Raw genomic sequence first — 26,355 nt, forward strand, 5'->3', positions numbered from 1 at the left:
GGACAGTCGAGTTTCGGGTTCGAATTTACTTACTGTCCTCTGTAGGACCCCATTGCCGAAATCAACAAACTTAACTTTATGCTCTTGAGTACCTACAAATCTAGAGGAGCTAGGTACTGCTAGATTCTTTCCTTTTTTCTATGAACTTCTGTCATTGCTTGACTTGAAACAAGTTTTTATGTTACAGAAAGAATGCTTGTTCAAGTTCCAGTTCTACCTGTAAAGTTGATGTGCCAGTGTCTTCTAATTTGCAGCACCAATTTGTACTCAGAGCTGTGATATTTTGCAACACATAGCTGAGTTGAAGGGAGAACTGACTGTATGTTTTATATTTCAGAAGGATGTGAAGGATGGCCCAGTCAGGTGGCAGCTCAGCAAGAAGGGGAGCTCAGGCCCCCCTGCCCCCCCACGCCCCCCCTCCCCACCCCCACGACCCTACCCCCTTACCTTACCACTGGCATGACAAACAGGCATGTATGGTGGTATTACACTGTTTCATCTTTGTATTCAAGTTCATCTGTCTTAAAGGGCTAGCTGTACAATATAACGTGTCTGAGCTTCAGTAATATGTTCCTTGGTCTCCCTCTATTAGTAGGCTATTTATCATACTTAACAGCTTCAGTCTGACTATGTCTTTTTCACATTATTCTTGGTGCCCTCAGAGATAATGTACTTTTAGCTGTAAGACTTCAGAATTGGGGAGTTTAGGAACAGGTATTCTTGATATCCTCAGAGATATTTTTAACCATAGGAGAGATTTTTCAGAAGTAAGTGGTTAAGAATAGCCATAATTAACCTTCGTTACTACCATAGCACTCTCCTAAGGTTAGTTTCATTGTATGGCCTCTTTCAGGAGATGATGCAGAGGGAGCTGGAGGAGGCACGAGCGAGGGCCACACAGATGGAAAAGACTATGAGATGGTGGTCTGATTGTACAGCTAACTGGCGGGAGAAGTGGAGCAAGGTATGGTATAGTTTTTTTTTTTTTTTTAATTTATTTATTTTTTTGTTCTTTTACGGATTATTCTTTGTACCTTATTGGCAGAATGAGACAGTACTTTGGTTCAACATCCTTTGCATAGCACTGCTTCATGACTAGATCTGTGTTCTTGTGTTAAACTTGTGCTACAGCTCAGGGTTCAAGACGAAGAGATGTCAGTTTCAGGCCCTTGATACAGAGAACACTATACTGTATATAACAGGCCTTACTTTAACAGATGCTTTTTTTTTTTTTTTTTTTTACATTAAAAAAAATAATAATATTTTAGAGTAAATGTTGCTTGGCATAATGCTTCTTTTTTTCAATCTTCCCACAAAGTTGGGTTAAAGCACATTTGTCATGCCCAGTTTGTCCTACAGTCTTGATCTGTATGGTAATCATTCCTAGATGTCTCGGTGACTATTCTGTACATCAGTTCTGACTTCTGTGCTATATATTTTTTCTACTAATACAAAGTTAACTTGCCATCTGTGTGTTCTGCTTCCTCAGTACTGAGGAAAAATAGGAATTAAGATATTGCATGTAAGTAGGAAATTGGAGGTGATATGAGAATGTGAACCACATAGTACAAATTATGGATATGGTGGACTAACTATAGTTTACTTGGTTTCCATCCAGTTTGCCAGTTATAAGGGGGGTCAACCATGTAAGTTGCCTTTTGGACTGACTACCATCATCTTGGTACTGGAGTGGGATGTCTTCTCTGGGTGGCACCAATATAACTGGGCAACCCCACTGCTCAGTTATACAAAGATCCCTTCATTCCCTCCCTCTTCTCTGAAAGGAGGATAGTAAACTGCAGGAGATAGGCAGCTCAATCTGCTGTTCACAAGATTCATATTCAGATGAGTCTGGGGTTGCACACTGCCACCACCTTTGGCCCTGGGAGGTACTAGCATGAGAGTGAGGTACGACTATATATTTGGTAACAAGCCACACAGTCATCACCCGTACACAAGAAACATTTAACCACATGTAGAGTCAAAACCTAAACTGAGGGTCTTACTTTGTTATGAGAATCACTCTATATCTTAGATTTCTTATTTCCCAACATTTCCAGCAGTGTTCAGAAAGCAATTAACTGGTTTTGACATTTGGTTTAGCTTCCAGTTTGTAGAAAACTTTGCCTTGGCCAACCTCAGTTTGGGGTTTTTGTAAGAGGAAACATGGCATAATTTGATTTGTATGGCAACAGGTGCGGAGTGAACGTAATAAGGCACGGGAGGAGGTACGAGTATTAAGAGGACGCCTGGAAGTCTCACAGCGTGAGACCAGTGCACTAAGGAGAGAAAAGAACGACTTGGAGGCTCAGATTGGCCACTTAGCGCAGGCACACCACCATACCAGATCAAGAAAGGATCCACCAGACAAACCTGATGAACTGCGTGACCAGGTAGGAGACAGAAACCAATATCAGCAGCCAAAAGATATTGTTGTAAGATAATATTGTTAAGGCAGTGGTTAATCCAGTTATCAAACAGGTAAGTACTGGTGTTCCTTGGCACATATGGGGCTCCCCAGTGCATTTTCACCTTAAAAAAAATTATCTGAAGGTGAAGAAAAAGGCCTTTTGAACATGTCATTAATACCTCTACCAGTTAACAGTGTCTGCATCTGTGTACATGATCACTACAAAGAAAGAAAAATTGTCCTGACCTTTCTCGTCACATAAAGGTGTTTTGTGGTTGGATCAAGAAACATGGAAAGAGATGTAAATGTGGGTGAACTGTCAACAGCTTGATCAGTGAAATGGGCCACACAATTACTCTGATCCCATTCAAACCCCTGGAATCCTTCCTGCTCCTCAAATGCCTTAGAAAATTTGTAAAATATACTTGTTAACTCTTAATACTAGATATACTGTACATACCAGTAGTTACCTAAGACATTATTGGTATAACTTCTGATTTTTTTTTTTTTTTTTTCCAGGTTTATAGCCTACGGTACTTTTGTGATCAGTAATTGACTCTCGTTAGTTATGCCTACTTACAGTACGAGTAACTTGTATTCTGATTTGCTTTGATATTTTAGAGTTTGAAGGTAATAAGATGCTTTTAAGGCATTTTATACATTTTTTGTTTTTTTTTCCCCATAAGGGGAGGGAGGTAATGTAACACATAGTTACAAGGATGAAATGGTTCTTGTGCTGAGGGAGTAAATTGTGTGCCTCTTACATTCATGTGGCACTTGAATGGAGTTACAGTGAGACATAAGTTACCCAACATACTTGAGAAATTGTTTTCTGTTGACATTTTTTCTTTTCTTTCTAGGTTAGAGAAGTGTACTTATTAAAATTAAGAATTAGATGAACAGTAAAAAGTACCTGTACATAGCTAATGTAGCTACTTTGGTGAATATACATATACAGTGCTCCCTATCGTGTGTGTTGCAGGTATAGCTCAGTCTGCTGGTGTGAGGAATGCCTACATTTTGGCTGCTTCGAGAAATTAGTAATCAGCAATGCAACCAATGGACAGAAAAAAATTTGGACACAATGTAGCATGAAAAAGGTTACGGGAAATAGAAATTGATGCAAGGTAGACACTTGTAATGCTTACTGAGTCATCCTCACAGTGTACAACAGTTCTTCAGTTAATGGCAAGGGATTTGCAATACAGTTTATGGCCACCTTATATACCTCAGTTTGCCTGCCTGACTGTAACAACAAACTGTTCCTTGTTCAGTGCATCAACCTATCTCCCTTTCCTTCCAGGGAGGCAGTCACAAGGGAGACTCTCCAGAACGTGATGTGAGTGCTCTTCCCCGCCCTCCTCCTGCCAGACCACCTCCTCCAATGCAGGCTGAAGCAGAGAAACTCCCTCTCTCTACCGATGAGCTTCATTTCATAAGGGATGCCAAGAATACCAACTTCAGCCTTCTTGAGGAGATGTTTGGTTCAAGGGGAGGAGGCATGGAGCAACTTATAAGCAGTGGTGAAGGTATGTAGATGATGTAGATATAGGTGTGTTGGAGAGAAGGAATGGTGGAAGGATGATGGAATGTTTAATGATGAAGGTTTGTTAGAGAGGACAAGGAATGGTGGGCAAGTAAGGGAATGTTTAGTGGTGATGTGTTGGAGGGTAACAAGGAGCTGTGTAGGGTTTTGGGATGAAACTAATATATTCATTATAAACACAAAAGTAGTACAATGTACTTTTTTTTTTTTTCAAATATATAATTAATATCTCCTGACCTGGACCTTACAGGAGAGTGTGTGGCCCCAGGTGGTGTGGAGAAGGTGTCTGTTTATGCACACAAGCCATCAGAAGCAACCAGACTCAGTGAAAAATGCCGTGCAGGGAGAGGAGTTAAAGACCTCATTTGTGATGAGTACCCTCACCCCCACCCACACCCACACCCACAACGAGAGAATGACATTGAGGAGAAGCAACAGAATGAACAGCTGTTTCGTGAGGGTGTGGCTGGTGTGGGTGGTAGCAGCAGCAACAATAGCAGCAGTCAGCCGTCCCCATCTCACCGCATGTCTGCCATGTCTGACCCTCTGCCAGACACATGTCATGCCAACCCTCGTGTCTCTGCCATGTCCGACCCTCTACCAGATACCTGTCATGCCAATCCCCGCATTTCCGGCATGTCTGACCCCTTCTCTGACACCTGCCACTCAGACCCTCTTGTGTCCACCATGTCTGACCCTTTACCTGATGGCTGTCATCCCCATCCTGACACCTGCCACCCTAACCCTCGTGCCTCTGTCATGTCTGACCCACTACCTGACACCTGCCACACTTTGCCGGAAACCTGTCATGCAAACCCTCGTGCCTCTGTAATGTCTGATCCTCTGCCTGACTCATGTCACCCTCATTCCGATGTCTGCCATGCCAACACCCGAACCTCTGTTATGTCTGACCCACTGCCTGATTCTTGCCACCCTGAGGAGGATATGGCAGGGGTGGGACGGGAGGGCAGGAGAGGGTGGCGGGGTGGGGGTTGTGGGGTAGGGCTGGGTGGGTGTGAGGACGGACTTACACCAGAGCAGGAGAGTTTGGAGCAGCAAGTCACCATGATGAAACTCAAACTCGACCAAGCATCAAAAACAATCCAGGCAGAGAGAGAGTTAGTATCCTGGTTGTATCAGTTTGGACTAAACCTTTTCTGTGCATTCACCTTGCCTTCTTAGCTCCCTCCAGTTCTTTTTTTCTTTTCCTACATTTTACTTTAATTTTTGTCTTCTACAGTATTACTGATTGCTCTTAGAATTCTCTTTGAAAGTCATTCAGGAACTATACTTCTGTTGTTTGATGTAAATTGAATGTAGATTTGCAGAATTTCCTATGCCACATGATCTACTAATGTTGTTTCATTTCAGCTGAGAAAGAAATTATTTTCAGTCATTTTCATTTAAGTTGCTTCATTCTTGTATGCATCTTAAAGTGGCTTATTTTCATTTCAAAGTACTTATACTCACCAGTTGTGATTTTGAATTTTTTTCTTTTTATGTATTTGAGAAGATTGACATTTTTAGGAGAAGGCTAGTGGAAGTACTTGTGAATTATTATCAGGCAGTTTTATGTTCCTCTTGGGAAATTTTCCATGAATCCCAAAATTAAGGTGGAGATCCAGTTCCTTTCCCATTCTGGTCTGGGATTCTGTTCAGTATTATATCTCTTTTTTTCCCTACCTAAAGATGTGTTGAATTAGGAATCCAGAAACAGAGAAAGAGAAGGTTCAGTAGTAGGTGAAACTGTCAATAGCATGCCCAATGAAATAGGCCACATGATCACCCACACATCTTTTGATGGAAAATTGGTTCCAGTAACCCTGTTCTGGTTCCAGCATTAAGAAGTGTCAGAATAAAACACCCTAGATTCATTTCTGTCACAGTCATCTGTCAGGTAGTTCTCAGGAGGGAACATTGTGTCAGAGGTGATGGTGATGATGAAGTATTTCAGCCAGAAGATTATCTTATTCATTCATGCATAGCTTAGGATTGACATTCTGAAGTGAAAGAGTGAGACCTAACCTTCAATGACCTCTTTACTATCAGGGTTTTTTGTAAGTTGAATTAAATCATCTGGTAGCAGCAAACATCCATAATCCAAAGGACTTACCTCTCAAAGGAAGAGAGCGAGTTGATGCGGATGAGTCTTTGCAAATTTGTATAGGCATGTGAGGTGCAGCCGAGATACCAAGAGCCTGAAAAATGTGAGAATATTTGTGTGGCCCATATCCCAGGACATGCTGCTGATAGTTGTCCCACTTCAATACTCTGTTTTCATGTTTCTGCCTCCTATTTCATCCTGTCCTTAGGTGGGGAAAAAGATCTGTTGTGATGATCGTGTTGCAGGGAAAAGCTTGCATTGCATCGTGAGTGTTGCAAGTGGCAAGGCGAGGCTGGTGAGTTGCGAGGGAGGCTGGAGGACATCCGGGCGTCGCGACAGGAGGCAGTCAAGGAACTCGTCACCCTCCGCACACAGCACCAGAAGGAGGTTCAGTGCCTACAGTTAGAGATGTTGGATGAAGCATCATCCAGGGAATGTATAGATCGCAGGTAAGATCTTATCAGGCATTGATGCATCAGTGTTATGGTATATGCAGTGTGGTTATTATTCATATAGTGCTTTTTTGAAAATTATTATTATTAAGATTCGTTTTATTAGAAAAACTGCACCAAAATCTTCATCTAAACTTTCAATTTTTTTTTTTCCAATCCTGTGTTGCCCCATGAGGAGCACAGGAGCTTGTGGCTAGGCAAGTTGGTCCTGACATTTAAGATGAGAGTGACCAGCCTTACTCATCCCTGAGTGGCATTATGTGGGCAATAAACCCCAACCAACCCTTGGATATAAACTTCACAAGTTTAATCATTGGATGTTTTGCTAATTGTGTTTGTACTTTCACAGATTAGCGGATCTACGTGCTGAACTGGAGCGACTGCAGGAAGAGAATGCGGCAGAGTGGGGCAGGAGGGAGCGACTTGAGAGTGAGAAATTGGGAATGGAACGAGAAAACAAGAAGCTGAGGGCACAGGTAGCAGACCTGGAGGAGCGATTGGACAAAAGGAACAAAATGACCAATTCTACACCAGACTCGGATGTGGCACAGCTCAAACAAGAGATTGCCGATAAGTATAAGGTAAGAAAGCAACAGTAATGTGATAGGAGGTCATAAAATATACTGTAATAACTAATACCCCCAGACTCAGATGTGGAATAGCTTAAATAAGAGACTGCTGGCAGGTGCAAGGAGAACAGAAAGCCTAATATAATAAGAAACCACACCATATAATGACTAACTGAACGTCAGACTCAGATATGCAACAGCCTAAACAAGAGATTGTTGACAGCTGTAGGGAGACATCACTAATGTAATAATACAGTATAATGTGTCAAGTTTGGTATGGCATAAATATCAAAAAGTCAAGAGAAAAAGCAGGGGAAATGAGTGTTAATGAGAAATGTGTGTTGAGTGTGGGGAGAGAGAGGAATAATGTGAATCATGAATGATGTGGTTAAAGGAAGTCTGTAGGTACTAGAGTTGAAGAAAGTGTGCTTATATGGTATGGGATATCCATGTGGAAAGAGTATCTATAAATAAAGTGATGAAAAGGGTGTATTTGAGTGAAAGTGAAGTAAGGAGGAGGTGTGGTAGGCCAAGAAGAAGATTGATGAACATGATAATTGAGTGTGTAAATACCGGTATTCAAGGTATGGAGGTTAATGAGGTTAGGAAATACAGGAGATTGATGTGATTGGAGGAATCCTGTATGGAGGAGTACAGGTGCATATATTCAGCTGAAAATGAGTAATAGAAGCCTGAGAATGTTTAAGGTGTCCCATTAAAGGATATACTGAATACAGTGTTGCACTGATGACATAAATGTGTTTCTTACAGGAATTATCAGAGCTGAAGCACGCACACACCAAGTTAAAAAAGGTTCTGTCAGACAAGTCTGTGGAATTGCTACACAGTTCACGACGGGCGGATCAGTATGAGGCTGAGGTGAAGCGACTGAGGGCCCGTGTGGATGAGCTCAAGAAGGAACTGGCTGCAGCTGAGGATGAAGTTGATGCTGCATCAAACAATATAAGGTGACACTGACTTTATTATGACACTTAACGATACCATGTAACTGGCTGTACCTGAGGATGAAGTTGGTGCTGCATCCAGCAATATAAGCCTACACTTACTTTATTATTACATTGACAGTATTTTTGGAACTGGCTTCACCTGAGGATGAAGCGGGCATTGCATATGATAACATAAGGTTACATTGATTTCATTATGACACTCATATTTATGGAATTGGTTGCGACTGTGGATGAAATTGATCGTTTGTCCAACCACACAAAGTGATCCTGATATTATTATAAAACTTACAGACTGTAAATATGAAACTAGCTGCATCTGATAAACAAGTTGATGCTGTATCCAACAATATAAAGTTACATTGACTTTATCATGGTTAGTGTGAGTATTTGCAGACAGTACAGTGTTTGTGTCTGTAACACTGATGTTGAATCAGGTACCTGTTCTTCTGCTGGTACTATCAGACCCGACTGACTTTTGAGTGTGGTTGGATGGTTTGATTATATAGGGAGAATACATGTAGATAAAATAGCGAAAAGAGTATATATGGGTGAGGTTTAAGGTGGGATAAGGAATATTAAGCCAAGAAAAGGGGAAAGTTTACAGTAAATGTGTGTGTTGTATTAAGTGAAATATAGAAATTAATGAGGCTATGGAACTAACAGGGGATCAGATTGCCTGGATGGCTACATGTACAGAGAAGCACATGGTAAGGATTTGGCACCCTTTTACTGTATAAAGTTTCATTGCTGATGGATTTATTCTTGGTTAAAAATATTAGCTAGAACAGTATTCAGAAAGATGTCTTCAGGCTTAAGGGGTAATCTCTCTTGTTCCCCAACAGAAAACTTCAACGTGCCAATGACGAGCTTCAAGAGACGGTGGAGAATCTGGAGGTACAAGTGGAACACCTCCAGTCTCGCCTCCGTTCCTCCCAGGCTGCCTCCCTCCCCCTCCGTACCTCCTCCCTCCTCCAGGACTCAGATGATGACCACCCACAGTTCTGAGATGAGGTGAGGGTAGGTTAGGCTAGGTGGAGTTAGGTTAGATTACTGGCTTCATTCCTCATCGTATGTCCTCCTTCCTCCATGCTTCAGAGGTGAGGTTACGTTTGTTTAGGTTACAAGGTAGGGTAGGTTAGGTATGGTAAGGATAAGTTAGCATAAGTTATATTAGGTTAGATTGGGTGGAGTCCAGCAAGCAGGGAAGTGACAGTAAATTTTTAGTGTATATAATACAGCTTTAATTTCCTGGGCTTTCTGGCATATTTTCCATAAAGAGTTTAAAGCACGTTGCCCGGTACCTTTTATGATATATGCATGCACTGTACAGTCAACTTGGTTAATTCATGGTTATTTTATTCTTGATACTTACTGCACATGATAAATAATATAACTTAAGGGGAAAATTACTCATGAGCCTAACCTTTCAGCAAAGTTGCCCCCTACCACCATACTTACACCTGACTTGACACCAGCAAACACTAACACCCATTCAAAGCAGTACCGGTATGTAATGATGTATTTGATGGGAAAGAACAATATTGTAAGGTTCTTACCTGACTCCTACTGATGTCAGTGCTTAAGTGGACTTAGGAAGGGGAGAGGTTCCAAGGCTTGCGACACACTACAGCCTCTCAGCACGAGGCATATGCAGTAGTACCAGGGACAATAGGGTGGACTAGTGTGCCCATTCACCGCTAGGCGTGGGTGGGAAGCGCTATGATTGGCTTGTCATGGTTGAATATGATTGGCTTCTGGCTGCAACTAGCGTAAACAACACCACAACTTGGAAAACTCCTTGGAAATGAGTCACTTGGGACAGTGACCATGGCTGTCAAATTGATCAAATTGGTTACTGCATGTGGTAGGTGGGGGTGCTCACCATCCACTCACTCGATGTAGTGCTGCTGTTGGGTGTCTGCCCTTTCCTCTCTTCCATCGTTCTTTCCTTCATTCTTTCCTCTTCCTTCTGCCTGTGGGTGACTCTACACTGAGTGACAAGCCAAATGGTTTCCTGTACGCTAGGAAACCATTTACTATGCTGGGTGGTAACCATATAACCAAATTTTGGCACCTGGTGGTTTAGTGGGTAATTATTGTGCTCTAATCGGATTGAGCCGGTGAAGGTTTATATCCAAGGAGTGGTTGGGGTTTATTGCTCACATAATGCCACTCAGGGATGAGTGAGGCTGGTCTTTCTCATCTTAAATGTCGGTACCACCTGCCTAGCCCCAGGCTCCTACACTCCTCATGGGGCAATGTAGGATTGGATAATGGATGGATGATGGATGGTTACTGCAATGGTTTGGCTGGAAAGTACTGTGAATTAGAAAACCATGAATAACAAACCTGTGATAGATGCAAGCTGGCTGCACCTCATTATCATAATTCATGCTTTGTTTCTCATTGTTGTCACTTGTGTATGTACTTCATCATCGCAGTTTGTTTTCTCTCTGTTTCTGTCTCTCTTTCTCTCTCTCTCTCTCTCTCTCTCTCTGTTTATGCATATTCTTCACCATCATAATTTATGTTGTGTTACCCATGCCAAGAAATGTTTTAAATCATATTATCTGGTAACATCTGTTTCTTCCATCCATCATGCAATCCTACGCTGTCCCATGAGGAGCGTAGGAGCCCGGGGCTAGGCAGTTGGTCCCGACATTTAAGATGAGAGTGACCAGCCTCACTCATCCCTGAGTGGCATTACATGAGCAGTCAATCCCAACCATCCCTTGGATATAAACCTTCACCGGCTCAATCCGATTGGAGCGCAATAATTACCCACTAAACCACCAGGTGCCAAAATTTGGTTATATGGTTACCACCCAGCATAGTAAATGGTTTTCTGGTGTACAGGAAACCATTTGGCTTGTCACCTTATGTAGAGTCACCTGCAGGCAGAAGGAAGAGGAAAGAATGAAGGAAAGAAAGACAGAAGAGGGAGTGTAGCCACCCATAGGCAGAAGGACAAGGAAAAAATGAAGGAAAGAAAGACAGACGAGGATGGAAGGAAAGAAGGATGGAGAAAAGGAAAGGGCAGACACATGACAGCAGCACTACATCGAGTGAATGGATGTTGAGTGCCCCCACTTGCCACAAAACATCTGTTTACTTTTGATATAACTTCTTGACATACAGTGTACCTCTCTTTACTCCACCAGACAGGCTGGAGTAAAGAGGCCCTGCCCTAAGGTCTTGTGGTTTCCTTTCAGAATGATCTGGTCTTGATATTGCAATAATTGTTTTGAGACATACTGGCTATCTGTCAGGTAATGTGAAGCTCATCACTAAAGAAAAATACTTAAAAAATTATATATGAATGTTTAGACCTGTGAGGTATAGTCTGATTCTGGGGACTTGAATAGTGAGTAGATATATGGGCCTTTTAGCAGGGCATGCTGTTGATAGTTCTCACTCTTTTACTTTCTGTGTCCCTGCTTTCTAGATCCTACCTCACTCTATCTGTAGCTGGGAAAAGAAGCCAGGATGATGATAATGATAAAACACTTGCCTTTGCCCACAGGTGGGACCCAGGTGTTGAGGTGCACTGTCCTTATGCCACAAGAAGCCTTAAAGAGTGGAAGGAAGATGAAGTAAAAATAAATAAGTGTAGAACTGCCAGAGAGGAGCAGGCAGGTCAAATCATTGTCAGCACATATGTGGTGACAGTAGACGTGCCAGCCGCTCCCTCAACAAGCTGCCCTTATACGGGGCCTGCCAAAAGTAGTGTAAGGGTTTCAGTTTAGTGTGAGGGACTTAGAGCTTATCAATAAGGCTTAGATCAGTTTTAACACATTTCTGGAATACTTGTATTTAGATCATTTTAAGGTTGATCTAAGCTTAACTGATATATTTTGTGGCCCTCACACTAATTGAAATTCATAAATAACTTTTTGCTGACTCCTTATTTGCCGGGGTGAAATGTGTCAAGCAAATCCTCATTTTTCTTGTCATATAATGAAGTTTTGTAATAATATAAGTAGGATAGAATTTTGCAAAATTGTATTTAGCATATTCTCCATAGAATAGCAGTTTGATGTTGATAATCACATACTTTCCCATGAAAAGGTGCACATCCCTGATTCCTAATATTTCAGTGTTCCATTGAAGAATATATCCAGAATATTGCAGAAAAATGAGGATTTCCTGTACAGTTTAAAACTATTGTGAAAAGTCGGGCCAAAACTGAGGTGCATAATAATACGTTATTAGACAGTACAGTATTGAGGACCCATGTTTGTATATCAAAGTTTTTCCTTGCAGCATCACAGAGACAGTGTATATTATATGGAATGTCAGGTGTGTGCTGGAAGGAAGCTGTTTCAGGTTTTACTTTAATCAAATCCTCGTTGTTAAGAGAATCTGTTTTCTATTATATTGTTGTTTGACTTGAATCATCAGTGTAACTGCTGTATTTGTTGGTTGAAATTACATTTTTATTTTGGTGCACATTACTTGCGCAAATGAAGCATGAACAGTCAGAAATCCCGAACATCGAGGCATCAGGTAAACATTTGGACTTCTGTAAGTATTTTGAGCAGCAAAAATTCTGAAAAGAGTTACTGGTACCAAATGTTTTACTAAGTTCTGGTGCTCTTATGTTTGGCCAAACTAAGTAACGAGTTGTATGTATGTTTTTGTGTATTTTTATTGTGTGTGTGCATCTGTGCATGTCATGTGTATGTGTGGATACATGCATGCATTCTGGCATGCATGTATTTGTGTGTATGTATGTGATGAGTGTGTAGCCGTCTAAGTTGGAACAGATTTTAGTTTAGCATAGCGTAATTTTTTGTTGTTGGTTTCAGGGTATGCAGCTCATTCAGAGACTTGGTTTCTCATTTTAACGTGTGCATGTGATATTTTATGTTCCATGTTTGAAACCGAGTATGTAATCGTGTGTAAATGTGTTAGTCAGCTGTCTTTGGTTACAGATAGTGTGCACATAATATAGAAGTTTATGTGTTCTGTGTCTCCCAAGCATCCCTGGTTAATCTGCAGAAATCATTTAGTAGTTCATCTATTGCAGGTACAGGGTATGAGGATATTGTACTAAATATAAATATACCAGTATATATACAGTAATAACAAGCTCACCCAGAGCATGTATTACCTGCCACCATTTGATAATTATTGATGTGTCAGTTGTAAGTGCTGTATAATAATCATTTTTCAAGTTGTGCACCACTGAACAGGTTATGTTTCCATTGATGTTTTGGGCCGTGATACTCTAGCCAAATGTAAGTCTAATTAAAGTATTGGTAGAGGGTTTGGAGATACCAGGCCTTGCAGTGATAGAGGACAGACAACTACATTATTTTATTTCTGAATCCACATCACCCACGTAACTTTTCCTCCCTTCCATTTCATACATCTCTACCCTTTTATTGGTAATTTCACACTTTAAAATATAGCAAGTTCTCAGCACGTCACCTTTTCTGATTTCTTTTCACTGGACCAGAAAATTGCCAATCCTACATTTAAAGCTGATTTGACATTTGTCGGTAATTTTATACTTAGAAGTACAGTAAGTTCTCATCATAAGTTGGCATTTCTGATATTCATCTTTGCTATTAACTCCACAGTGAATTACCAAAGCATTGCATATGAAGTTTCCATTCCTACTTTTAAAGCTAATTTTGTTGTTTCCTCCCAGTTACATTGCCAGTTGCATGGAGAATGTTGCGGTATTTTAAGACCCCTCCTAGAATGAAAAATATGTGCATTATTTTGGATATTGATAGAAAGTTCAGTCAGCACTAGAAAAGCCATAAAAGTATGTAATGGTAAAAAAAGTAGCTGTTTTGTTAATGCTTACTTTTTTGTAGAAATATTTGTGGGAATTAGTTTTACAGACATCTGATAAAAAATATCTTATTATCCCAGTGGCTAATACCTGTCAAGTGTTTCTGGATCCTGCCTCACGCCATCCATAGGTAGGAAAAAGGGCCATGATGATATGTATGTAATGAGTGATGATGATAATGATCTTGGTTTTATATCTTGCAAGAACAGCACTCAGTTTTAGAGATAAAATAATGAAGTTCTTGAGTCCACTACAATACAGGGTCCTGCATCAGTCCATTTTAAGCACAGTTAAGGTCACCAGTTCAGTATTAACCTCATCAGTCTGATAACTTTTTTTTCTTTTTTCAGCCTTCAGGCAATATTATTCAGCTAGGAAACTGTCTTGCTATCTCCAGACAATAATTTTCTGTGTTGGAGAGATTTTTCAAATTGGTCAGGTTAGAGATAGCCCTCATTAACCACTTCAGTACAGGAGATCCTTCCTAACTTGAAGAAAAATCACTTGGCAGAAGTATGCCATGGTAGTGAAGAAGGGATAAGTTGTCTTGTTAATGTTCTTTTTGGCTTTCAACTCATTCACAGCTGTGATATGCTTCTTATTCCTGCCACTTTCAAACTTTTATTCAGGCTGAGAGATTTTTTTAGCTGGATGAATCATATATAGACTTCTTCAACTTCATCAGTACTGTGACAGAGAGTTTTTGGGTGGATAGGTCATACTTAGACGTCATAAGCCTCATCACTGATAGAACTTTGAACTATCCAGAACCTGAAGGGGATAAATGAACTGTTGGTCCTAATTGTGCCCAACTTTACCCCTGAAATACACGATATATCTTTAGTAATTACACTTGATGTGCTTTGAATGTCTCAGACCATAACACAGTATGCAGTTTAAAGACAAGGTAGACTTTTAGACGATGTACAGGTGGTCCTTTTTATGTGTCAGGGATGTGTTCAGAAATATCACAGCTTTTTCCATATTTTTGGTGCTGTAAATTGGGAATTGGCAGATCAGCTGTGTAAGTAGTAAGGAAAATTCAAGTAGTGACATTTCTGTCACATACTGAGGAATTAACAGCAAAATTGAACATGTAAAATGCAACATATGTAAGTGCTTGTTAAATAGGAAGTTCTCATTTTAGGTCACCTTTTTCATATATATATATATATATATATATATATATATACTGTATATATTTAACCCATTGGATCCCAGAGGTGCTGGGCGAGGCATGGCACTGGGTGGGTACTAAGCGTACTGCCCTCCGCCTATTGGCTCATAGTTGCGAAGCTCATAGGTCCCTAGCCGGGGGTTCCCTACTTTTTAAGGACTTGAAAAATCCCAGTTCTCTCCAATATTCCGGACACTGGGCTCCAATGGGATATATATATATATATATATATATATATATATACTGTATACTGGTATATATATTTTGGCTGTGAAGTCCACAGTAAATTTTACAGAGTTGCTGCCAATCATTCCGCTGTGACCTGTAAAGCTGGTATGTCAGTTACCCTTGTATAACATTATGGAAAAAGTTAATGTATTTTTATACACATACTGTATATATGACAACCTCTTCAATCTGATGATATATTTTTGTGGTTTATTCTTGCTGTTCAGATTCTTATAGTTAAACATAAGGACGTCTTGTATATAAGGGGTTAATGAAAGTTATATCAAGCCCCATCAGTTTGAGAAATGTCTCCTAAGCCAAATAAAATTGTTTAGAAATAGCAGAAATGATATACAAAGTAGATCATTGGATTGATGAGGATAATGAGGACTGTCTCTTTGCAGTGTAAGGATCATTTAGACTTGTAGTAACCCAGATGGCACAGTATTTTTCTCAGAGATCCATTTTCCACTTAAGGTGTATAGCTGGTTTCCTAGGGGGGGTGTGACACTATGCTAAGGTTATATCTGACCCTAGAAAACCATGTACAGTTGCAGACATAAATACTCATACACTTCATGATGATAGGTAACAACACAGTGAGCAGTGAGTTTCACTGCTCAAGAAACTTGTGAAAATATGCTGTAAAAAAAGTTATCCTGTTAGAAAATAGAGTAATATTACTCTCTGGGAGTGAACTTTATTCTAATGTTCAACCTATCACATACACCTCTTTTTTTGTATGTACTGTGTTTAATTACTAGACTGTTGTTAAAATGGTTGAAAGAGAGTAGGCATTTAGATTAGAACATGTGAATTGTAGGTTAAAGGAAATTCTCATTTAATGTTGTTTCACCTAAAGTTGTTTAATTATCTTGCAGCTGATAGAGTAGTTTCCCCTTTTTAATGTATAGTTGCTTATGATTAGTTTAAGAATTGTTTTGAAATGTGAAATACTTTTTTTCCCTTTTTTCTCCAAATTTGTCTCGTATGAATCAAAAGTATGAATTTTGCCTACACATATCCTAGACTTAAAGTGAAGACTGAATATGTATGATCGAGAAGGAGAGTGATCTGGGGGGAGGGCAGTAAAATGGTGGGTGACAGAATGACTTGGAGGTGTTTTGTCTGCAGCCACCCTTTGCGGGTTTAGGGTGTCGGTCTATAGATAGAAAGATAGATAGATAGAGAATAGTTGTTAAATGCTTGAGATCATAATACAGTGTTCGAAATAAGAGGTTAGCTGTGCTGTATTTGGTTCAAGCATGGATGACGGGTTAGAAACATATATCAGGTCAGTGGTTAAGTGTATGAGGTTAAAGGTAAATTATTTTAGACAAGATTAGATTTTGGAGGATACACTAAGGGTAGACATTAGTATATTTGGTAGAAATTAAGTGTTTGGAGGTAGTAGCGAGGTGTTAGAAGTTAGACATTAGAGGAGGCCGGAGTCAGCTGTAATTTAGCAAGTGTCATACCCCCTTCACCTGCCTTCCATATATCTAGACTGTACCATATAACACATGAAGCTCACAGTGTAATTAGTATAGCTGTAGGAGGGTGATGTACAGAAACACCATTTACAAACAACAGTTTAATATTTCCTGACTGGTTTGGCTAGTAAGCTTCTTCAGAGGTTCTTCATTGGTTAGACTCATCAGGAATTAAGGTTTTTCCCTAACTCACTTGGTGGTCTAGTGGTTAGAATGCCCAGCCAGAAGTATCTGAGAGTTTTTATGAATGTGCAATGCCACCAAAGGGAGTATGCCGGCAGCCTGGTCATGTACCCTGAAATGTACTGGACTGTGGTAGCCAATGCCCGTATGCCTAAAAAAGGATACATTGCAGTAATATAGGATTAGCTCTGAGTGCTTTTATACCCTAACTGGCGTTTCTCTGCAAGACCTTCCTGTCACCATGTAAATTTAATTAGGGGTAATGTGGCCTGTTAGCTAACTGGCAGAACATAACATTGCATCTGTGTGACCTGTCTTTACATAGCATAACATAATGAAGGGATAGCATGTGTATCACATCAACTTCATATACATTTAACACAACATACAGTAAACTTCTGCTATATTGGACTCCACTACACCATACTTTGATTTCAGTGGACTTAATGAAACTGCGTCACTTATATTAGACAGTCTCTAATATCTAGGTTCATAGCAGCTACCACATAACATACACTATATTAAGGTAAATGATATTGTATCCAACATTATACCAGTATGTAAACCTAAATACTGTATATTAAAAGCTTCACATGTTACTGCAGGCATTCTTCATATGTATTGGATATATACTATTAGCCAGTATGTCTGGAGAAAGTCCCTTGGGGTGAAAACACTTTTGTCAAATTTTCACCTTTACTGGACATGATCGTAAGTGAATCCAAAATAGTAGTGAATTCGGTATAGTGGTAGTTTACTATAACATTTACAGGAATGACATGGTGCCATGACCTGTCTTTGCAGTATATAATGGAGGGATATCATTCTCTCTCTCTCTCTCTCTCTCTCTCTCTCTTTCCCCTCCCACATATTAACCCTTTTAGTACAGTGATATCTTTATATTTTAGTCTTGTTCTCAGGGTGATTTTGTTCAATTTTGGAAAAGCCTCACATATTGAAGGGGTTGATGCGGACTAAGTCAAACCCCCCCGAGTGTTAAAATGTCTCCCCTAATAGAAATAAAGTCATTTAAAAGGTGGCAAGAAAAACACAAAGATATCACTGTATACAAGGGGTTAATTTAAGACTGGTGGTCCTCATTTAAAGTTGTTTCATTATTATTATTATTATTATTTAGTGGTAGGTGGGGGTGCTCACCATCCACTCACTCAGTGTAGTGCTGCTCTCGGGTGTCTGCCCTTTCCTCTCCTCCATCCTTCTTTCCTTCCATCCTCTTCTGTCTTTCTCTCCTTCATTCTTCCCTCATCCTTCTGCCTGTGGGTAACTTTACACTTCCTCTTCTGTCTTTCCTTCGTTCTTTCCTCTTCCATCCACCTGTGAGTGACTGCACTGAGTGACAAGCCAAATGGTTTCCTTTACACCAGGAAACCATTTACTACGCTGGGTGTTAACCATGTAACCAAATTATGGCGCCTGGTGGTTTAGTGAGTAATTACGGCGCTCCAATTGGATTGAGCCAGTGAAGGTTTCTATCCAAGGGATGGTTGAGGTTTATTGCTCATGTAATGCCACTCAGGGATGAGTGAGGCTGGTCACTCTCATCTTAAATGTCAGGACCAACTTGCCCAGCCCTGGGCTCCTACGCTCCTCATGGGGCAACGTAGGATTGGATGATGAATGAATGAATGAATTAGTAGTAGTAGTAGTAGTAATACTGTAGTAATATTTTATTCACCCATGTTTTCACTTAATTTTGGTCAGGACTCATGTACTGTACAGTATATTGTTTTGAAACCATCAGTGATTTCTTTTTGTGTTTTTAGCCAGTCACTCATAAACCAGAAGCTTGTCACACATAGAGTTTTTCCCACTTAACTGTTTACTCTGATTTTTTTTTTTTTTTTTTTCCAGACTTTTTTTTTCTTTTTCTGTTTAGGAAAATCCTTTCATATTGAAGGGGTTAATCCAAGCTATGTCTAATATTCCCATTTCAGAAATCTTTTCAGTCCTTAATAGAATTGTCTCAAGGTGGCAGGAGGAAAATATAGGTGTCATTATAGTCAGGTGATTAAAGTAGCATTTTACCCGGGCACACCCTAGACTTTAAGTGAGGACGCCACGGTGTTTGTCATTTGTCACTGCGTAACACAACTTAGCATACTAGTACTGTACTGTAACACACACATCTCTTCATTTTCTTACTTTGACAGAAAAACACAGAAAGAAGCCTCAGGGGCACCTTATTAGTTTTAGTTGTGGGAGGGCCTCTATTAGCAGCCCTAGGCATCTGTCTCTCACTGATTATTTTCAGACACAAGGTGCTTCACCCTGTAGATTTAAGTGAAGCCATGGCACACCACACAACACACCACATCCTCCCTCACTGCACCACCACACAAAATCATGCTTCCACGCCACACCACACAAAATTGCGCTGCCACTCGACACAACACACCATATCATGCTCACACCACACCATACCACACAAAAAACATGCTCCCACACCACACCACACAATACACCAGATCACTCTCACTCTGCACCATACCACACAAAATCATGCTTCCACACCACACCACACTCCTTACCACTCTTTCACATCATACCACTCTTTCACATCATACCACACAGCATAACTCCCTGTCACACCTAACCACACAGAATCACGTTCCTACACCACACCACACCAAGAGCATTTACTGAAGGGGCCTGTAGCTCCTGTGTCAAGTAATTTTTGTATGTGTTAAGGAAAGGTATACTAACTTTCAGGTATACCAGGAACCTCGTAAGGATGTGGCCAAGAATATGCAGTAAGTGTAGTGGATGTACGTTTTAGGTGTTTTGAGTGATACCTTATTTTATTGTATCCCAAGTAAATCCTTTCATTACGAGAAGCCTTTCCGAAGTTACATTAAATCATCTGGCTTGGAAGGATTAAGGTAGCATTTTGCCTGTACTAACATCGAGACTTTAAGTGAGAACTAAGTGTGATTTTCATTTGGAAGAAAATACGTGGTAATGGTGTCCTAGCATGGGAAAAGAGGTATGGATGATGGTGATGAGAGGTAGAATACAGGGTTGTGATTCTTTAATGACACCATTCTTTTCTTACTTGAGTATTTTTCTCTGCATCTTTGCTGTTCGTAATGATTTAAGGCAGAAGAAAGCTAGCATTGTTTTTGAAAATGGAGGTAGGATACAGGTTGTGACTTTAACTACCATTCTTTTCTTATTTTCTTCAACATCAAGAAGCCTGTTTATGATTAAAAATAAAAGAAGCCTGACAGTGTTTTTAAAAGTGTCTCAAAGTATTGGTGAAATTCTCAGAGGAATTCTCAGTGAAATATGGCATCTAAAATTCCATGTACCTGATTTTATGGTAATTGTTTTGAAAGTTGTATTGCACTGATTGTTTTGTTTTTGTTGGTTGAGTGTTCTGGGTTACATAGCAAATATTTTAAGTCATTCACTTGTACAGTATGTGTATGTATACAGGCATCTGTATCCTTGCATGTATGTGCATTCATGTGTGTGTGTGTGTGTGTGTGTGTGTGTGTGTGTTAAGGCATGCATGTGCATGTGTGCACATGCTGTGTGCATGCGTGTGTGCTTATGTCCTTACCATAGGAAAGTATTGATATTATTTTCAACAAAAAGACCAGCCACTTCATTCACATATGTGAATATTTCTTTCTCTCATTTTTCTTATATGATTCTCTCACATTGTCTCTCCTTCCTTATCCTGTTAGCCATCACATGTGTCTTTCATTGTCACCTGCCTTCCAGTTATCCTTTCCTGCTGCATGACTTCCAACTCATCCTAGTTTCTGTCATGTTCCCCATGTCTGCATCTTCACTTCTATTATCTCTTCTTTTTTACTTTGAGTATGTCTGTTCTTACCTGTCCTCCATATCTACTTGTGCACCTCTACCTTCTTTTCTACTTCATTTCCTTCTTACTTCCCTCAGCTTTTCCATCCTCTTCTGTCTTCCATTTCTGCTTTTGTCTTCCTCCCTTCCTTCCTGTTTCAAGCCAATTTTCTTTTTTTTACAAAAACATGCTGTAGGCTTGTGCAGAATTAATTATTTATTATGACAGCACGAATTTGTAGTTTGTATTTTTTCCAAGCTCTCAACTTATTTTTACATACCGTATGTGCAATATAATGTACTAAGACTCATCTTCTCTGTTTTCCCAACTTTTGTGGCTGGTTGATTTGTGTATTCTGGTGCAGCTAATATTATTTCATGAATCTCATTTTATATTTATAACTCCTTTATTGGTGGATCTTTTATTGTGTCAGAAACAATACTTAATTAGGGTTTACACAATTTCCCATTAAGTTATGTATCCATTCATGGTATTTATGTGAAGTTCCAGAGGTTAAGAGGAGCTATAAGTCAACTGTAAGGTTTGGGTGTCCATTGATACTCAGTTGCTTTTGTTCAGTAGTATGTCATATTTTACTTGAGTATAAGTGAGAGTAATGTCAGCCAGAGACAGTGTTTGTAAGAGACTGAACTAACCAGAGTCAGTCTCACTGGGTTCAGCCTAAAGGATTGTATTCTCGTCACCTTACTAGGCTTTCTAGCATCTCTTACCTAAACATTTTTCTTGCATAGACAAGTCATAGTAATTGTTTTTGTACCTCCAGGTTCATCTGAAATGTGAACTCGGTGGACTGCAGGCTGAAGTTGCCCTTTTCCTGCAGGTCACCATCCTCCATTTTTCATGCGATAGGAAGGGAGGTCAGGGACATTTTCAGAGCTGGGTAGCTCCACTGCTCAGCTGTTTCAGTGCCTCCTGGTAATGACGTCTCTCTTCAACACTTACCCAGACAAAGATTGTACTAATGACATACAACTCTTATCAGTGTACCAGATACATATATAAACTGATAAGTAGGGGATGCCAGGGAGTCTTCACTGACGAGAATATGAGCAACAGTATACCACCATTCTGTCTTTCTTCACATGTCTTGGGCTACAGTAATATTATGAGTGTTGTGTAAGTTTCATTGATGCTAAACAAGTTTCCATATATATTGTATGGTAAAACATGTAAAGAGAATTACTGTATTTTAGGATGAATAGAAGAGCAGGGTAAATGTTAATAGGTGGGTAAATAGAGAATATAAGTGAACTATTTATAGGGTGGAGCTAAGGAGAAATATTGCATTATCTTAGCAAGGCTTTTTGGTATGTTGAATATCTTTGTGTATATTTGTGTTAGACCACTTGAACAAAGTTATGTGAGCTGAGCCTGTAACAAAATCGATAAAGTATGTCACAGTGCCAGCCTTATTAAATTTGGTCAGTGGAGAACCGGGATGTTAAAAAATGTGGCTTATACTGTAATGCAATAGAGTGTGGCAGGTGTATGGTTGATGAGTTGAAGGTTATGATTATATCATGCAATACAGAGTCCTTGTTATATATTACCCATTTTTATTTATTTATCAGTACTTATTTTTTTGATAAAGTTCACAGTACTAGTAATTAATGGATAAAAGTTCTGTTAAGATTCCATTTTACCTATGATAGTTATTAGCCAGTTTCCCCCAGTTTATTGTAGTTATATTACAGTTGCAGCCCCAGGTTCATCTGAAATGTGAACACAGTTGACTGCATCTTCAAGTTGCCCTCCTATTGTTCACCATCCCCAATTTTGAGGATAAGGAGGGAGCCGAAGGACATTTTTTTTTATAACCAGGCAGTGAATCTGCAGGGTTATATTGATGCCACCACATGAAGGCATCCCACTGCAGCACCTTATTATAAAATATCAGTTATATGTGAAATTCTGATATACAGTACTTGAATGCATCACCAGCATATAACAAGGACATACTGTACTTGTATGTCACATGGACTTTGTATGACTCATGGTTTTCATCTTAAGGGTAAACCATTCATTGTTTCTGTCCCCCTTATGTGTAGTTCATTCATTTTTAGTTGATGAGTGATTTAGGTGTTAGAGAGCCTGTGGCAGTTGTTAACATGGTTTTTGTTGGTGATACAACTTACCTGTTAAAATATAATGGCTCAAAAATCGTAAAGTACTTAATATGTATCATATTAGTTATAGCGTTATGAACTGTATATGAGAGAGGGGGATGTGAGTTGGGAGCAGGGCAGTGAAATGGCGGGGGACAGGGCAACATGGAGGCGATTTGTTTGTGACCACCCCGTACGGGATTAAGGCGTCTGGCAATAGGTAGATGTACCATACCTAGTTACGATATGAAATGTGGTGGGTTAATAAAATGACTTTATGGTTTTGTTTGTTGGCAGCAGGACTGAGGCTTAATGTCTAGAAAATATTGTCTTACATTGAGTAGCTTTAAAGTTGGTAATGAACTTCAATATTACGGGAAAGAGGAAGTATGTAAGTGTGAGAATTATCAGCTACTTGCCCATTTCACCGGGTATGTCATTGCTAGTTCTTTCAGTTTTGTACTTTCTCGTTTTGTTTTGTGGTTCCTGCCTCACCCCATCCTCAGGTGGGAAGAAAGGTCAGAATTATGATAAATGTTTGATATGATATTTATAGAGTATGTTTTAGGTAATCCTTGGGCATTATTTTCAGTACAGTATTTATTATTCAGTAAGCCCTCCATTGACTTACATTTACCACAATACCAGAAATGCTTAACCCCCTCAACCCAAGGATGTCTTCTTCTTTTTTTTATTTTTATTCTTGCTACAGTCAGATTATTTTATTCAGCCTGGTAGAGAGAACTGGAGGGGTTAGATGTAGGAATAATTAAACCATTCACTTCTAATGAGCTGACCTTAGCTTTATAAAAATTCAGCTAAGGACAGCAGGGGGGATGTAATTTATGAGATACAGTAGTTGATGTTAATTGAAATGTGACTGTACATCTCATTTCTTTATCACTGCTTAATTGTGTTACATAGAAAGCCATTTAAATCAAACTGCACAATGCAAGTATTATAGCTAATTTGAATCAAGACAGTGGAGTGGCTGTTTTTGCTTATTTTGTAGGTTTGTATCAGCCATCTTTTGTTTCACTTCCATGGACAGAATACTCGCACAGGAAGGTTGTTCAGTACATTAGTGACATGAATGTGGAATTAAAACAAGCTGTGTATATTTTCTTATGCATTTTTTATTTAAAGTGTAATTATCTCAGTTCCGATGGAGATGTTGAGTAATTAGAGAGTTAATTGTACTCTTCATACTGTAATTTAAGCAGCTAAGTATTATTGTCCCTCCTCATTCATTAACATTTTGTTCATTTTTAATACTGTAAATGTGTAAGTTGGATCTGCTGCTGTTTTGTTCATTTTTCAAGTTTTGATATTGTAATTATGTAGAAGCAGTAAGGCTTGTATTCTTGTCAGTTAGGGATACTCCTTAGCACCTCTTCCCTACCAGGTTATCTCCATATATAGCACATACAGCCGTATTGGGTTTTCGTATATTATTTGTGGAAACTATATCAGTAGTAGATGGGTTGCTACTGTTGATTCTGGGAGGTACTACCATGAGAGTGAATTGTGGCTGCAAGCTTAGTAGATGGCCACACGGTCATTACTCTTAGGCAGGAAACATTCAGACACGAGTAAAGTCAGTTGGTATTCTTCTGAGTGACTGCATGTAAAGTTAATGTCCAAATTATGATTCCCACATTGTCACAAATATTATGTGTTTTGTAAATGTTTTCTTGTCAACAGCCACCAGCAGCAGCAGGGAAATATTTGACACTTGGTTTATTTCCACGCCATAGAAATCATCAGCTGTATCGTGGCCAATCCCAGTATGGGGATTCTTCAAGCAGAGACATGGCATCATTTTTAGATTACATTATATATCAATAATAAAAGGAGATAAGCAACATGCAAGAGAGTATTAATGTGTAATGTGCAAATTGCTAAGGAAGAAGGGCTAATATGACTCCTGAAGCTGACAAGAATATAACCCTAAGACATGCACAAGCTCTGGTATTTTCTGAGATTGAAATGCACCTGAACTAACAACTCAGCATTTTGTTTCTTGTACTTGTAATGTTGATAAGGGGTCTCTTCCACAGTTGATTTCTTTACATCTCGACAAAAAAAAATCCCCAACATAATAACCTTCACTGGGGAGATATGTAGTTTACTAAGGACTCTATGATAACAGTTATAACGGTACTGTTAATGGTTTTGTGTGTTTGAATGTGGAAATGGAATTAGAGGAGTGAAGGTTTTGTTAGTTACCATCTTAACTAGAAGCAGCAACTGTGGAACTGACCTTAAGATCATGAAAATGTTGGAGTCATTGTTGTGTGTATTTAGGGCATTGTAAAGGCATTGAGGTCATTTTAAAATGTGTTTAGGGCATTGTTAATTGTATATGGGGCTTTTTAGGGTGTGTTGGTTGGATAAGGAATGCTGACAGTATTGTTACAGACACACATTTTGAAGACAACCCTTTATTGAGAGAGAATATGGGGAGGACAGTCCTCTTTTTGAGAGAGTTTGTTGTCAGCAGTGTAATGAATAAAGGCTTGTCCTGGAAAAGTGTATTTGCAACATTTTATATATGGTGTGTTGAGGTCATTGCAGGAGTTTATTGACTATATTTTAAAATGTGTGAATTAGAGTGTGTTGTTAACTCCAGAGCCAAAATGTATTGAGTTGTCGGTTCTTGGGCCATATTCTCCATGGCTTAGGTTTTTTAGCACCGCTGTCTTAGCTTAGCAGTTCATCTTTAATATAACATCTCACTGTACCCTTTTATGCAGGTAATATCTTTTTAATGCTGGCATGGATTACATAAATTGCATTGAGAATATGAATGTATAGGTGTGGACAAAAGAAACATTGTCCTAACTTGGGCACAGAAGACCTGGTCATTTCTGGTTGATGATTTACAGTGATGGGATGCAAGAGTTGTAGCATCTTCCCTTCTTTTATCCCTATCTGATGCCCTTCTTCTTGTTTCCCTGCTATAACTCATCAGCCAGGATTGACCCATTTCTTGTGTGCCTGGGCAAATGTGGTGTCTGTTTCTTTTGTCTGCTCCTGTATTATGTGCAAAGATAAACTGGTAAGAAAGTGGTGCTAGAAAAGTTACCAGGCTCACAAGAATATGGTTCCTCGTGTTACTAGAACTGCCTGGGCCAAACAGTATTGACAAGTACCTTCTGCCTCTTAATTTTTGTACTTAGTTTTTAGCCCTCTTACATTTTCAGATTACAGTATGTCTGTTTTCATTCTATCCTTTGGTCAGTTTCAGATCATGCTTGTAACCTGATATATTTGTCTGCTTTCTGGTCTTGTGTAACTCGTGTCTTTGTAATGTTTTTAGTTGTTTCTGTTTTGCATCCTTTTCCCTTGTGCCAGCGAGGTGTGTGCAAAGGCGAGTGTATCAGTGAACTAGAGTACAGTTGGAGTAATATTGCTCTCACAACTATTGATGATGCTGAACTTTTAAATAAAAAATTGCA

The 26,355-nt window shown here is 39.5% G+C and overlaps 1 protein-coding gene across 1 annotated transcript; it reads left to right on the forward strand.

Annotated features, from left to right (window-relative positions):
- Positions 1–350: 350 nt before the first annotated feature.
- LOC145413432 (coiled-coil domain-containing protein 102A) lies at positions 351–26,355 on the forward strand. Its single transcript, XM_080283125.1, has 11 exons — positions 351–470; positions 854–964; positions 2,196–2,393; positions 3,714–3,933; positions 4,210–4,634; positions 4,896–5,074; positions 6,306–6,509; positions 6,862–7,093; positions 7,853–8,049; positions 8,892–9,060; positions 24,599–26,355. Exons 1-10 carry the CDS (start codon positions 351–353, stop codon positions 9,052–9,054), a joined length of 2,049 nt encoding a protein of 682 aa, XP_080139251.1. The 3' UTR covers positions 9,055–9,060; positions 24,599–26,355.

The sequence above is a fragment of the Coenobita brevimanus genome, chromosome 12 (genome assembly GCF_032717465.1).
Source record: "Coenobita brevimanus isolate Jiangsu-jjx chromosome 12, ASM3271746v2, whole genome shotgun sequence".
NCBI classification, from domain to species: Eukaryota; Metazoa; Arthropoda; class Malacostraca; order Decapoda; family Coenobitidae; genus Coenobita; species Coenobita brevimanus.

Coding starts and splice junctions, on each gene's coding strand:
- LOC145413432 (XM_080283125.1), top strand. CDS start 351: ATGGCCCAGTCAGGTGGCAGCTCAGCAAGAAGGGGAGCTCAGGCCCCC. Junction 471..853: donor ACCACTGGCATGACAAACAG/GCATGTATGGTG, acceptor GGCCTCTTTCAG/GAGATGATGCAGAGGGAGCT. Junction 8,050..8,891: donor GCTGCATCAAACAATATAAG/GTGACACTGACT, acceptor GTTCCCCAACAG/AAAACTTCAACGTGCCAATG.